The following is a 15,807-nucleotide window of genomic DNA, read 5'->3' as shown; positions in this document are numbered from 1 at the left end:
GGGTATTAGAGTAGATTCGCCAAAGATTGAGGCAGTTAGAGGCTGAACGCGACCTATTTCACCTACTGAGATTAGGAGTTTTGTGGGATTCACAGGCTATTATCGACGATTTGTTCAGAGTTTCTCTACTATTGTAGCTCCATTGACTAGATTGACTCGACATGATGTTAGTTTTCAATGGTCTGATGAGTGTTAGGAGAGCTTTCAAAAGCTCAAGACTTTGTTGACTTCTGCTCCTGTGTTGACTCTACCTGAGGAGGGTGTAGACTTTACTGTGTATTGTGATGCTTCAGGAGTTGGTTTGGGTGGTGTGTTGATGCAAAAGGGGAAAGTGATAGCTTATGCTTCTAGGCAGTTGAAATCCCATGAGAAGAACTACCCTACTCATGATTTGGAGCTGGCGGCTGTGGTATTTGTACTTAAGTTATGGCGTCATTATTTGTATGGGGTGCATTGTGAGATCTTCACTGATCATCGGAGTCTTCAGTATATCTTTAGCCAGAGGGATTCGAACTTGAGGCAACTGAGATGACTTGAGTTGCTGAAGGACTATGATGTGACCATTCTGTATCATCCAAGAAAGGCCAATGTTGTGGCCGATGCTCTGAGTAGGAAGACTCCTAGCATGGGGAGTCTTGCAGCGCTAAGTATTATGGAGAGACCATTGGCTAGAGATGTGCAGATATTAGCTAACAGTCTTGTCCGCTTGCAGATTTCAGAAGAGAGTGATGGGATGATTGGTTTTATTGATGCTCGGTCTTCTTTAGTCGAGCAAATTCGTGCACACCAGTTTGATGATGAAAAATTATGTCTGATTCGAGACAAAGTATTGAGAGGGGAAGCTAAGGAGGCTGTCCTTGATTCTTATGGTGTACTGCGGATCGGAGGCAGAATTTGTGTGCCGAGGACAGGCGATTTGATTAGATTGATTCTTGAGGAGGCCCAGTGTTCTCGGTATTCCATCCATCCTTGAGCGGCGAAGATGTATCATGATCTGACTCAGCATTATTGGTGGTGTGGGATGAAGAGATATATTTCAGACTTTGTTTCGAGGTATTTGACTTGCCAGCAGGTCAAGTGTGAGCACTAGCGGCCCGGGGGTGTATCTTAGAGGATGCCTATTCCCACTTGGAAGTGGGAGCGGATTACCATGGACTTTGTTGTGGGTTTGCCGACCACAGTGGGTGGTTATGACTCTATTTGGGTTGTTGTTGATAGCTTGACCAAGTCTGTCCACTTCATTCCGGTTCAGGTGAAGTATACGGCAGAAAAGTTAGCCGAGCTATATATTAGTCAGATTGTTCGACTACATGGAGTTCCTATTTCTATCATATAAGATCGAGGTTCACTATTTACTGCTCTTTTCTTGAAGGCATTACAACATGGTCTGGGTATTGAGTTAGATATGAGTACGACATTTCACCCTCAAACAGATGGTCAATCTGAGCGGACCATTCAGGTATTGGAAGATATGCTTCGAGCGTGTATGATCGATTTTGGTGCTAGATGGGATCAACATTTACCTTTAGTGGAGTTTGCCTATAATAATAGTTAGCACTCTAGTATCTAGATGGACCCATTTAAGGCGTTGTATGGAAGGCGCTGTAGGTCTCCGATTGGTTGGTTTGATTCGACGGAGATGGACTCTTTGGATACAAAATTGCTGAGAGATGATATGGAGCAAGTCCGTATGATTCAGTATAGACTGTTGACCGCCCAGAGTCGACAGAACAGTTATGCAGACCGAAGAGTTAGAGCCTTAGTGTTTATGGAGGGTGATCATGTTTGGCTCCGAGTATCACCCATGAAGGGTGTGATGAGGTTCGGAAAGAAGGGCAAGCTAATCCCTAGGTTCATTGGCCATTTTGAGATTTTGAGCCGAGTGGGAGAGGTGGCCTATAAGTTGGCCTTGACACCTAGTTTGTCGGCAGTTCATCCTGTTTTTCATGTCTCTATGCTACAGAAATATATTCCGGATGAATCTCATGTGCTTTCACATGATTCTGTGGAGTTGGGCCAGACTTGACATTTGAGGATTAACCTATAGCTATTTTTGATAGGCAACTTCGAAAGCTTAGGACCAAGGAGATTGCTTCAGTAAAGGTGTAATGGAAGCACCGATAAGTGGGAGAGGCAACTTGGAGACTGAGTCTGATATGCCTACCAAATATCCTCAATTTTTTGAAGTTTCAGGTACTTTCTTTCACTTTGTGTTTGAGGACGAACATGACTTTTAGTGGTGTATAATGTAATGACCCTGAAGGTCATTTTTGATAATTTTGAACTATTCATTGACATTAATTAATTATTTGTTGAGTAATTGTGGACAATTGACTTAATTGATGGTTAATGGACTAAAGTATCATTTATGTAAGATCTTATACCATTTGTTCCATATAATTAAATTAAGTTAGTAAAAAACACTAAACTCACCTCCCTTATGAAACTTCTTAGATGTCGACGCCAGGGTGAAGTCGTCTGGATTCACTGCCTCCACCTCTATCACAAAATCAACCACTTTCTGAGAGGATTTTCCTGCAGCAGCTACCTGTAAGGCTGGGATATGCAAATCTGACCTCAATATCTTCACAAAATGGCAAATCCACTCTTGTCGACTGAAGCAAAGCTGGGTGGCATACCTGGATAGTGCACGAAACTTAGCCTCATAAGTAGTAACAGACATCCTGCCTTGCTCTAAGCATAGGAACTCATCTCTCCTCTTGTCCCTCAAAGTCCGGGGTATATACTTCTCCATAAATAAGCTAGAGAATGATGCCCAAGGCATAGGTGGTGATTGTGCTGGTTGACACTCAACATATGACCACCACCACATTTTGGCATTCCTTTGAAACTGATAGGTCACAAACTCAACACCGAATCGTTCTACTATGTCCATCTTATGTAGCAACTCATGACAATCAACTAGAAAATCATAGGCATCCTCAGATTCAGCACCCTTGAAGACTGGAGGTTTCAACTTTAAGAATTTATTGAAAAGTTCATGCTGATCACTCGTCATTATAGGCCCTGTAGTCAACCGAGGAAACGTGCCTACTTCCAATGAGGCATCCATGCGGGGAGCCACAACAGCTGCATGTTATACCCCCGGAACTGAAGGTGTTGGTGCAAAAAACACTGGAGGTGTCTGGCCCTGATCAGATAACCCGCAAAGATAAGTAAGAACCTGATTAATCATCTTTGGGGTAGGCTGGGGTGGTAATTCCTCATCTTGCACCTGTTCATTTTCCCCTTCTTAACCCTCTCTCACAACCTCATAAGTCAGTGGAGGAGTCAGCGCCCTATTACTAGCAGGACCGGGTGTTTGTCCTCTACCTCTAGAGGGCGTCCTCCTGCGACCTCTACCACGGCCTCTTGCCACTGCTCCTCCTCGAGCTATGTCACGACCCAAAACGGCCTGTGAGTGGCACCCATATTTATCCTCCTATGTGAGCGAACCAACCAATCTAAACCCCATCATTTCAACCATAATGAACTAAATACATTACGAAAGACTTAAAACTCATTAACAAAATAAATCAAATAACTTCTAAAAACTCAAACACTTATTATTATCCCCAAAATCTGGAAGTCATCATCAGAAGAACATGTATCCTCAAATTACTAATCTAAGAGTATCGAAGAAGCTAAAATAAGTAAAAAGCTAGTCCATGCCGGAAGTTCAACGCATAAAGACATGAAGAGGAAGATCCAATCCAAGCTAGAAGCATTAGCTCACCCTGAAATCTGGTGTAATGAAGACTGGCTAGAGTTGTGGTTGAGTTGAAGACGACGGCACGTTTGCTGCACTCCACAATTTAACAAAAAGAAACATACAAGTAGGGGTCAGTACAAAACACGGGTACTGAGTAAATATCATCGGCCAACTCAAAATAGAAAACAATATATATCAAGTAATAATATAAAATCAACTACATTACTCAACATGTAGCAACAACACGTACTATGATCGTTAATAAGTACCGCCAAGTTCACACATGAGGACCCAAGCCTCAATACCATACTCATTTGGGAATTAGGTTCATTAGATTGAGTATATTAAAATCTTTCAAGATTCATCACCTTTATTCTTGTGTCGGTACATGACACTCCGCCCCCTAGTACTATGTGTCGGAACGTGACACTCTGATCCCCTAGTTCTACGTGTCGGTTCATGACACCCGATCCCCTAATTCCACGTGTCGGTTCGTGACACCCGATCCCCTAATTCTACGTGTCGGTTCGTGACACCCGATCCCCTAATTCTACGTGTCGGTTCGTGACACCCGATCCCCTAATTCTACGTGTTGGTTCGTGACACCCGCTCCACTAATCTCATTCTATTAATTCATCAAGCCTTCTTTTATACCAAGGCATCATCAATCTCATTACTTTAGTTCATCAAGCCTTCTTTTATACCAAGGCATCATCAATCTCATTACTTTAGTTCATCATGCATGTGACGGTCCGTCCTGCCACTTCGTCATGAAGTTCAGAGAGTCAATTTCAGTACCCAATTTTCAGAATTCTCAGTGTTTTTGAACGAGAGACCCTCGACGATCCGTCGTGCCTACGACGGTCCATCGTGGGGTCCGTCGACCAAGACAGCTTTTCCAGAATTAAAATCTGCTGCTCAAAACGACTAAAAAGTTTGTTACAATAGATACTAATTTACCCATCGTTCGTCCTCGAACGATCGTAAGAAGAAAAACAAGGGCGAAAAGGAGTACATGAATCTGTAAACAGGTGTGGGTATCTTTCTTGCATGTCAGCCTCTTTCTCCCAATTGACTTCTTCAACGGGTCGATTCTTCCATTGAACTTTGATGGACGCAATCTCCTTTGACCTCAACGTGCGAACTTCTCTATCTAAAATAGCAACAGGCTCCTCCTCATAAGACAAATTTTCATCAAGCAGAACTGAATCCCAACGAATGATGTAGTTTCCATCCCCATGGTATCTTTTCAACATAGGCACATGGAATACCGGATGTACTCCGGACAGCCCTGGAGGCAACAATAATTCATAAGCCACCTCCCCTACTCGCTTAAGTACTTCAAATGGTCCAATATACCTTGGGCTTAGCTTACCTCTTTTACCAAACCGCATCACCCCTTTCATGGGCGAAACCTTCAGCAAGACTTGCTCACCCTCCATAAACTCCAAGTCTCTAACCTTTCGATCTTCATATTCCTTTTGCCTACTTTGCGCCACTAAAAGCTTTTCGTGAATAGATTTCACTTTCTCCAATGAATCTCTCAAAAGGTCAGTACCCCAAGGTCTAACCTCAAATGCATCAAACCACCCAATGGGAGACCTACATCTTCTCCCATACAGTGCCTCAAATGGGGCCATATCGATACTTGAGTGATAGCTATTGTTGTATGAGAACTCCGCTAAGGGTAAGAAGTTATCCGAATGGCCTCCAAATTCTATCACACATGCACGAAGCATATCTTCCAACACTTGGATTGTTTGCTCAGACTGACAATCAGTTTGAGGGTGAAATGCAGTACTAAGATCCAACCTAGTACCCAATTCTGTATGCAATGTTTTCCAAAACATTGAAGTAAACTGCGTACCTCTATCTGATATAATGGAAAGTGGAACCCCATGCAATCAAAAAACTTCTGCGATGTAAAGTTTGGCTAACTTCTCTGCATTGTAAGTACCCTTGACCGGAATGAAGTGAGCAGACATAGTTAACCTATCAACAATTACCCAAATGGAATCATACTTACCCATTGTCTTGGGAAGATCAACCACGAAGTCCATTGCAATTCTTTCCCACTTCCATTCAGGAATGGGCATTCTCTGAAGTGTGCCTCCAGGCCTCTGGTGTTCATTCTTTACTTGCTGACAATTTGGACATTTGGCAACAAACTCCACAATGTCACGCTTCATTCTACTCCACCAAAAGTGTTGCTTTAGGTCACGGTACATCTTGGTTGCACCAGGATGTATAGAGTACCTTGAATTATGAGCCTCTGTCAGAATTATGTTGATCAAATCATCAACGCGGGGTACACATACTCTTCCCTTGATTCTAAAAACACCTTCCTCATCGATTGTTGCTTCTTTAGCCTCTCCTCGCAACACTTTATCTCGGATCCGGATCAATTTCTCATCATTAAGCTGCTTTCCCTTAATCTTGTCAAGAAAGGAAGATCTTGACTCCATACAAGTTAAAAATCCTCCTTTATCATTTACTTCTAACCTCATAAGGGTTTTAGCCAGAGTCTGAACCTCTCTAGCCAATGGACGTCTAGAAACTTGCAAGTGGGCTAGACTTCCCATGCTCTCTGCCTTTCTACTTAAGGCATCTGCCACAACATTAGCCTTTCCCGGATGATACAAGATAGTGATATCAGAGTCCTTCAGTAGTTCCATCCATCTCCTCTGTCTCAAATTCAAATCTTTTTGAGTAAAGACATACTGTAGGCTACAATGATCTTTGTACACTTCACACTTAACCCCATATAGATAGTGTCTCCATTGCTTTAAGGCGAACACTACCGCAGCCAATTCCAAATCATGAGTCGGATAATTACGTTCGTGCACCATTAACTGCCTTGAAGCATAAAAAATTATGTTCTTCTCTTGCATTAGCACTGCACCCAAACCCGAATAGGATGCATCACAATAGACAATGAAATTCTTACCTTCCACTGGCAGGGTAAGGATTGGTGCAGTAGTCAACAAGGTCTTGAGTTTCTGAAAGCATTCCTCACATTCGTCCGTCCATACAAATGGAACATTCTGCTTAGTCAAGTTCGTCAATTCGGAAGCAATGGAAGAGAATCCCTTGACAAATCGACAGTAATAGCTATCTAAACCAACAAAGCTCCTTATTTCTGACACATTAGTAGCTCTTACCCAATTCTTCACTGTTTTAATCTTAGAAGGATCCACCATCACCCCATCCTTAGAAACCATATGCCGCAAGAAGGACACTGCATCTAGCCAAAACTCACACTTGGAGAATTCGGCATAAAGCTATTTCTCCCTCAACATTTCCAATACAATTCTCAAGTGCTCCTCATGTTCCTTCTTGCTCTTTCAGTATACCAATATATCATCAATAAATAAGATCACAAAGAGATCCAGATATGGGTTAAAAATCCCGTTCATCAAGCTCATGAAAGCAGCAGGGGCATTCGTAAGACCAAAAGACATCACTACAAATTCGAAATGCCCATACCTGGTCCGAAAAGTAGTCTTTGGCACATCCGTTGCCAGTATTTTAAATTGATGATAACCGGATCTCAAGTCAATCTTAGAGAAGACACAAGCACCTTGTAACTGATCGAACAAGTCATCAATGCGAGGAATGGGATACTTGTTCTTAATAGTTACCTTGTTCAACTGCCAGTACTCTATGCACATCCGAAAACTCCCATTCTTCTTCTTCACAAATAACACCGGCGCACCCCAAGGGGATGCGCTTGGTCTAATGAAGCCTTTGCTTAACAACTCTTGAAGTTGGGCCTTTAACTCTCTCAAATCCGCGGGAGCCATTCTATAAGGGGGTATAGAAATGGGGCGAGTACCCGGTTCAAGATCAATGCTAAAGTCAATATCTCTATCCGGTGGCATACCCGGAAGGTCTGCGGGAAACACATCTAAAAATTCACGGACTACCGAAACTTACTCAATTGAAGGTACTTGGGTAGTGTCATCCCTGAGGTGTGCCAAGAAAGCTAAGAACCCTTTACTAACCATTCTCTTAGCACGAAGAAAGGAGATGATACGAACCGGATTGGAAGTGTAGTCACCCTCCCACACTAACGGATCTATCCCCGGCTTGGCTAACAACAAAGTTTTAGCATTACAATCCAAGATCGCAAAATTCGGAGAAAGCCAAGTCATACCAAGAATTACATCAAAATCAACCATTGCTAAGATAACCAAGTCTACATAAGTATTTCTCCCCACAAAAGTCACCAGACCTGACCTATATACTTTTTCAACTATCACAGACTCACCCACCGGAGTAGAAACATGAATAGGCATGTCACGCAATTCACAATGTAAATTAAGACCTTTAGCAAATGCGGAAGATACATATGAAAACGTAGAGCCAGGGTAAAATAATACAGAAGCCATACAATCACAAACCAAAAGATTACCTGTGATAACAACATCTGATGTCTCCGCTTCCGACTGCCCAGGGAAGGCGTAACAATGGACCCTATCACCAGTCTGTCCGTTGCCTCTAACAAGTTGCGCTGCAGTAGTTCCCATTTGTCCGTCACCCTGGCCGTTTTGATAACCACCATTACCTCGGCCACCACGTCCTCCTGAATAACGGCCTCTACCATGACCACCTCTACCTCTAGCTATTGGGGGTCTATAACTCTGTTTTGGACAATTCCTCCTAATATGTCCAGTCTCCCCACATCCATAGCACTCTCTGGAGTCAAGCATAGGTCTCTCAGAGAAGTGTTGGCCAGTCTGAGGTGGACCCCCAACTACAGTCTGTAGTGAAGACTGAATTGGTCGGACTGAGTAACCTCCTGAACCCCGTTTTCTAGAGTAAGAACCATTAAACTCACCTCCCTTTCGAAAGCTTTTTGATGTCGATGCCATGGTGAAGTCATCTGGCTTCAATCCTTCCACCTCTATCACGAAGTCTACCACTTCTTGAAAGGATTTTACCGTAGCCGCTACCTGTAAGGCTGAAATCCGCAATTCTGACCTCAACCCCTTCATAAAATGGCAAATCCGCTCTTGTGGACTGAAACAAAGTTGGGTGGCATACCTGGATAATGCACGAAAATTAGCCTCATAGGCAGTAACCGACATCCTACCTTGCTCTAGGCTCAAGAACTCATCTCTTTTCTATCCCTCAAAGTCCGGGGGATATACTTCTCCATAAACAAGCTAGAGAATGATGCCCAAGTCATAGGTGGTGCATCTGTTGGTTGACACTCAACATGTGACCGCCACCACATTTTGGCGTTCCCTTGAAACTGATAAGTCACAAACTCAACACCAAACCGTTCTACTTTACCCATCTTGTGTAGTAGCTCATGACAGTCAACCAGAAAATCGTAGGCATCCTCATATTTAGCACCCTTGAAGAATGGAGGTTTCAATTTCAAGAACTTACTGAAAAGTTCATGCTGGTCATTTGTCTTTATAGGCACTGTAGTCAGACGAGGAAACGTGCCTAGTTCCAATGAGGCATCCATGCGGGGAGCCACAGTAGCCGCATGTTGTACCTCCGGAGCCTGAGGTGCTGGTGTAGAAAACACTGGAGGCGCTTGGCCTTGATCAGTTAACCCGCTAAGATAAGCAAGAACCTGATTGATCATCTCTGGGGTAGGTTGGGGTGGTAACTCCACATTCTGTACTTGTTCATTTTCCCCATCCTCCCCTTCTCTTAACACTTCCTCAGTCGGTGGAGGAGTCACCTCCCTAGTATCAGATGGGCTAGGTGCTTGTCCTCTTCCTCTAGAGGACGTCCTCCTACAACCTCTACCACGGCCTCTTGCCACTGCTCCTCTTCGAGCTACAGTCTCAGTGGCTGGCTCAGATGCCCCTTGTCTTGCCGGTGATGATGTTGGCGTGGTTGTTGCTCTTGTTCTAACCATCTGCGAAATAGAGTGAAGATGGTTAGATACCAATTTGTATCACATAGATACCAATTGGATCCAAGTAATAGCACGAAAGAAAGAAAGAATGAATGAAATTTTCCTACAGTCTTATAGCCTCTCAAAGAAAAGTAAAGGCGTCCCCCTACCATTCCTTAAGACTCTACTAGACTCGTTCTTGTGTGATGAGACCAACGAACCTAAGGCTCTGATACCAAGTTTGTCACGACTTAAAACGGGCCGTGAGTGGCACCCACATTTATCCTCCTATGTGAGCGAACCAACAAATCTAAACCCCATCATTTCAAACATAATGAACTAAATACATTGCGGAAGACTTAAAACTCATTAACAAAATAAATCAAATAACTTCTAAAAACTCAAACACTTAATGTTATCCCCAAAATCTGGAAGTCATCATCACAAGAACATCTATCCTCAAATTACTAATCTAAGAGTATCTAAGAAGCTAAAATAAGTAAAAAGCTAGTCCATGCCGGAAGTTCAAGGCATCAAGACATGAAGAGGAAGATCCAATCCAAGCTAGAAGCATTAGCTCACCCTAAAATTTTGTGTAATGAAGACTGGCTAGAGTTGTGGTTGAGTTGAAGACGACGGCACGTTTGCTGCACTCTACAATTTAACAAAAAGAAACATACAAGTAGGGGTCAGTACAAAACACGGGTACTGAGTAGATATCATCGGCCAACTCAAAATAGAAAATAATATATATCAAGTAATAATATAAAATCAACTACATTACTCAACATGTAGCAACAACACGTACTATGATCGTTAATAAGTACCTCCAAGTTTACACATGAGGACCCAAGCCTCAATACCATACTCATTTGGGAATTAGGTTCATTAGATTGAGTATATTAACATCTTTCAAGATTTATCACCTTTATTCTTGTGTCGGTACGTGACACTCCGCCTTCTACTACTATGTGTCGGAACGTGACACTCCGATCCCTTAGTTCTACGTGTTGGTTTGTGACACCTGATCCCCTAATTCTACGTGTCGGTTTGTGACACCCGATCCCCTAATTCTACGTGTCGATTCATGACACCCGATCCCCTAATTCTACTTGTCGGTTCGTGACACCCGATCCCCTAATTCTACGTGTCGGTTCGTGAAACCCGCTCCACTAATCTCATTCTATTAATTCATTAAGCCTTCTTTTATACCAAGGCATCATCAATCTCATTAATTTAGTTCATCAAGTCTTCTTTTATACCAAGGCATCATCAATCTCATTACTTTAGTTCATCAAGTCTTCTTTTATACCAAGGCATCATCATTAACAAGGGGTTTTCAAGATTTGGGATTCAATAGCTTCATCATGGTTATTTCATCACAAGTATATAATCATATTCAAGCAAGCATACAATTAAGCGTATAGAAGACTTTACAATACAACCCAACGCATATCATTCGCTATTAAGAGTTAACTACGAATAGTATAAAAACCATAACCTACCTCCACCGAAGAATTTTGATCAAGCAAGCAATTTCCCAAAGCTTTGTTCTTATTCTCGTTTCTCCTCTCTCTCTCTTTGTTCTTTCTATTTTTTTATTCAAACCCTCTTTCTTTTACCCTAAATAGAATATAATTAAGCATAATAGATGGCAATAGTAACCCACTAATTAACTCAAGGTTATCTCTTTGAACCCCCAAGTAATTGAGTTATTAATATTAAACCACTAAATTTATAATTAAAGCAAGAATAGTCCAAAATGTCCCTTAAAACATTTAAAGAAATCCGACTCAGCCTGGGATTACGCAACCTGTGACGGGCCGTCGTGACTGCGATGGTCCATCCTGCTGCTTCCGTCACAGAGTTCAGAGACTAAAATTTACTGAAGAGTCTGTGAGGGCCCGTCATGCATGTGACGGTCCGTCCTGCCACTTCGTCACGAAGTTCAGAGTGTCGATTTCAGTACCCAATTTTCAGAATTCTAAGTGTTTTGGAACGAGACACCCTCGACGGTCCGTCGTACCTACGATGGTCCATCGTGGGGTCCGTCGACCAAGACAGCTTTTCCAGAATTAAAATTGCTGCTCAAAATGACTAAACAGGTCGTTACAAGATACAGCCCCAGTGGTTGGCTCAGAGGCACCCTGTCTTGCCGGGGTTGGTGTTGGCACAGTTGTTGCTCTAGTTCTAACCATCTACGAAATAGAGTAAGGATGTGAGATACCAATTTTTGTAACCTAGATACCAACTGGATCCAAGTAATAGCACGAAAGGAAGAAAGAATGAAATTTTCCTAAAGTCCTATAGCCTCTCAAAGAAAAGTAAGGGCGTCCCCCTACCGTTCCTCAAGACTCTGCTAGACTCGTTCTTGTGTGATGAGACCAACGAACCTAATGCTCTAATACCAACTTTGTCACAACCCAAAACGAGCCACGAGTGACACCCTCACTTATCCTCCTATGTGAGCAAACCAACAAATCTAAACCCATCATTTACCAATATTGAACAAAATATAATGCGGAAGACTCAAAACTTAATAATATAACCAAATAAATAAGCTTCTAAAATTTATCAATTATTATCCCCAAAATTTTGAAGTCATCACACCAAGAACATCTATCTTCAAATTTCTAAATCTAAGAGTATTTAAGAAGCTAAAATAAGTTAAAGAGATGGTCCATGTCCGAACTTCAAGACATCAAGACGTGAAGGAGAGAATCCAGTCCGAGTTAGAAATAATAGCTCACCCTAAAATCTAATATGCTGAAGACTAGCTAGAGTTGAGGACGAGTCGAAGTCAATGGCACGCTTGCTGCACTCCACAAATAACAAAGAAGAAAATTTCAAGTAGGGGTCAGTACAAGAAACACGTACTGAGTAGGTATCATCGGCCAACTCAAAATAGAAAGCAATATATACTGAATAATAATATAAAATCAACCACAATACTTAACAGGTGACAACAACAAGTACAAGAACCATTGGCAACAATACCAAGCACACCTATGAGGACTCAAGCCTCCACACCATACTCATTTGGGAAATAGGTTCTTCGAATTTGAGTATATTAACATGCTTCAAGATTACTTCTATTCATTATTATCGTGTCGGAACGTGACACTCTGATCCCCTAATACTACCATGTCGAAACGTGACACTTCGATCCTCTAATACTACGTGTCGGAACGTGACACCCGATCCCCTAATAATACATGTCGGAACGTGATACTCCGATACCCTAATACTACGTGTCGGAACATGACACCCGATCCCCTATATCCTTATTTTAGTTCATCAAGCTTCTTTTATGTCAGGCGTCATCTTAACAGAGAGGATTCAAGGTTGAAAATTCAACAGTCTCATAATTTTAGGCCAACCACAAACCACACAATCAAAACATACAACCACACCATCAAGTACATAGGAGACATTAAAATATCACTCAATACATATCAATCGCTATTTAGAGTTTATCTATCAAATAGAAATAAACCACAACCTACCTCCACAGAAGAATCGTGATCAAGCAAGTTACTTCCCAATGCCTTTGCTTTCCGCTTCGTTCTCTCTCTCTCACTCGTTTTCCCCTCTTCCTGTTCTTTTTATTTTTCTTCTGTATATTCTTTTTCTTTTACCCTAATTATCATATAATCAATTATAAAAGATGATAAATGTAACCCACTATTTATTTCAAGGTTATCTCCTTTAACCCCCAAGTAAATAAATTATTAAACTTACCCCACTAATTTCATAATTATAATCATGAATAGTCCAAAACACCCCTTTAAAAATTCTAGCAGAAATCCGACCCAGTTAGGGTTACGGAACTTGTGACGGCCCGTCGTATCTGCTACGGTCCGTCCTGCAGATCCTTCACAAAGTTCAGAGAGTCAAATTCAGTAAAGAGGTTTGCGACGGTCTGTCATACCTACGACGTTCCGTTCTGCAGTTCCATCGTGAAGTTTAGAGAGTTGATCCAATACCCAGATTTCCGAGTTGAAGTGTTTTGGAACGGAAACCCTCGACGGACCGTTGTGCTTATGAAGGTTCGTCCTACCTATCGTCGAGGGTAATTAAGGGAGCCACAGGAGAAATTTCACAAGTATGGGACGACGGAGTCCATCACGGTCCGTCGTGGACATGATGGTCTGTCGCGTGATATGTCAACCCAGTCAGTTTTTATCAAAAATATTTCTACTGCTCAAACAGTCTAAACAGGTTGTTACATGAGCGAATAAAGTAAGTGTCGAAATCACATGCGTATAAATTTATTAGTGTGGTATTGTTTGAAACTTTACGAAAAGGACAAAAGGGTTTCCATTATTATTGTTGGGTATTGTACGCTAAGAGAAAAATATTTTAATTGGGGGATAGTCGATAACGTGGGTCATATATAATGGAATATAGTTTTATCAATATAGTTTAATGTGTAGTTTATTTTGTCAATTGATAAAATTATCTAATTAGAGGATATAAGTACGCCCCTGTATTGGCAGTAACGGTAAGGCATATTTGGTATAGCCAAAATATTATATATTTGTTTTATATGTGAAGTGGTTGTGCTTTTATTTTATAGGATTTCCACCACTTGTTTCATAACTAGTGGTTCCTATATTTCGAAATTCATATTTTACTATTGCATTATGATCTAAAATTTGATATATAAAAATAGATGATTAAATATTGGGTGTATTATATTATACTTTTAAAGTTATAATTTTTGGGAGAAATTATGATGTAACCCTAAGCTTGAATTTGAGAAATATGGGATTGGAATATTAATTGACACCAAGAGCTACGAGCTTGATTATAAATTTAAGTAAATTTTCTGATCAAGGCTAAACACATAATAAATATAGGTACTGTTTGTTTTGAAGCTTATTGTAATTATGTATGTGATTAGATTGCTTTGAGTTGGAAGTTCAACAAATTGAAAAGGCTGAAGTCCCGGGGTAAATTCTTATTGGATAAAGGCAAATAGATTTCTAAACTCTTGTTAAGCGTATAAAATGCGTGTATTTCCTTGTGTTGCATTGAGAATGATTTGGAGACTTGTTGCTTATTTGTTGGTGTTGTATTCCTTGTTTTAAAGTGTGGTTTCATATCAGAATTGTTATCTTCTCATTTTTATTTGAACATGTAATTGTATTGCATCTGAGACATGGTTGTAATAAGAGTTATGTTATAAGAGGATGTACCATTTCGAGGGTCGTATCATGCACCGCGATGGATATTATATTTCGAGGGACGTATCGCGTGCCGCGATGGTTACTATTACCGAGGGTCGTGTCGTACGCCACGACAGATGCATGGATTCATATGTCCCCCATGCGTCCTAGACTGAGAGACAGTGGGTGTGTTTCGTTAAGGAAGACATGCATCACTATACTTGACATTGCATCTCATGGCATTACACATTTTTATTATTTATGAACTTGAATACGTGTTTACTAATCTTGTTAGTATTTCTCTGTGGAAGTTGTGACTGCTGATATGAGTTGTTATTGAGAATATGTAAAATAATTGAACGTGGTTGTTGAGTTGTGTGTTTGGTAAACTGTGAGCTGTTAGTAGTGTGGAGGTTCTAATAAGGTGTAAGGAATGCCCGTATTTTATTCCCTTAACTTGTATTTAGAGGTTTGCTTATTGGGTACCTTATAGTTTGGTACTCGCTCCTTGCTTCTACAAATTTTTGTAGGTTACAAGCCCGGATTTATGTGATGCATTTCATTCTCTTCATTTTCCAGGCATCTTGCGGAGGATTGTGAGGTAGCAGCTTGTCATCTCTGCAAACTTTCATACTCTAGTTTACGACTTTCATTTTACTTGAAGGAAAACTTCATGTTGGACTCATATTTTTATTTCAATCCTAGTATTTACATTAGAGGCTTGTGCACGTGAGTACTAGGTTTTGGAAATTGAATTAAGTTTAATTGTTTCCATATTAGTAACCGTTATCAAACTTTGGTTTTATTTCTGCATTTTATTGAAATTATTGGGTTAGGCAGGCTGAATTGTCTTGGTGGGATAAGAAGAGTTCGATCACACACATTTTTTGGATGTGAAAAAATGGTATCAGAGCCCTATGTTTATGGGTCTCACGTGTATACAAACAGAGTCTACGTAGAGTCTGAAGTACCAGTACGGAAACATATGTATCCATCTCTGAAAGGCTATAAAGATTACTAGGAAAATTCCTTTAGTTCATTCTTTCTAATCGTGCGTAGTTACC

The 15,807-nt window shown here is 41.1% G+C and overlaps 1 protein-coding gene across 1 annotated transcript; it reads left to right on the top strand.

The window, feature by feature from the left end:
• The first annotated feature begins 1,150 nt into the window (after window positions 1-1,150).
• LOC138338478 (uncharacterized) lies at window positions 1,151-2,026 on the top strand. The gene is made up of 4 exons (XM_069289443.1): window positions 1,151-1,252; window positions 1,373-1,459; window positions 1,571-1,795; window positions 1,964-2,026. The coding sequence occupies exons 1-4, from the start codon at window positions 1,151-1,153 to the stop codon at window positions 2,024-2,026; spliced, it is 477 nt and encodes a 158-aa protein (XP_069145544.1).
• Window positions 2,027-15,807: the final 13,781 nt, after the last annotated feature.

Source organism: Solanum lycopersicum, chromosome 9 (assembly GCF_036512215.1).
Source record: "Solanum lycopersicum chromosome 9, SLM_r2.1".
NCBI classification, from domain to species: domain Eukaryota; kingdom Viridiplantae; phylum Streptophyta; class Magnoliopsida; order Solanales; family Solanaceae; genus Solanum; species Solanum lycopersicum.
Note: the sequence above shows the minus strand (reverse complement) of the source record. Positions and strands in the feature narration are given on the sequence as shown.

Bases quoted from the DNA above. Each gene is read 5' to 3' on its own strand.
- LOC138338478 (XM_069289443.1), top strand. From the start codon at position 1,151: ATGGACTTTGTTGTGGGTTTGCCGACCACAGTGGGTGGTTATGACTCT. The intron at 1,460-1,570 runs GTATTGGAAGAT...TCTAGTATCTAG, and splicing joins AATCTGAGCGGACCATTCAG to ATGGACCCATTTAAGGCGTT. The intron at 1,796-1,963 runs GTATCACCCATG...TCTATGCTACAG, and splicing joins GTGATCATGTTTGGCTCCGA to AAATATATTCCGGATGAATC.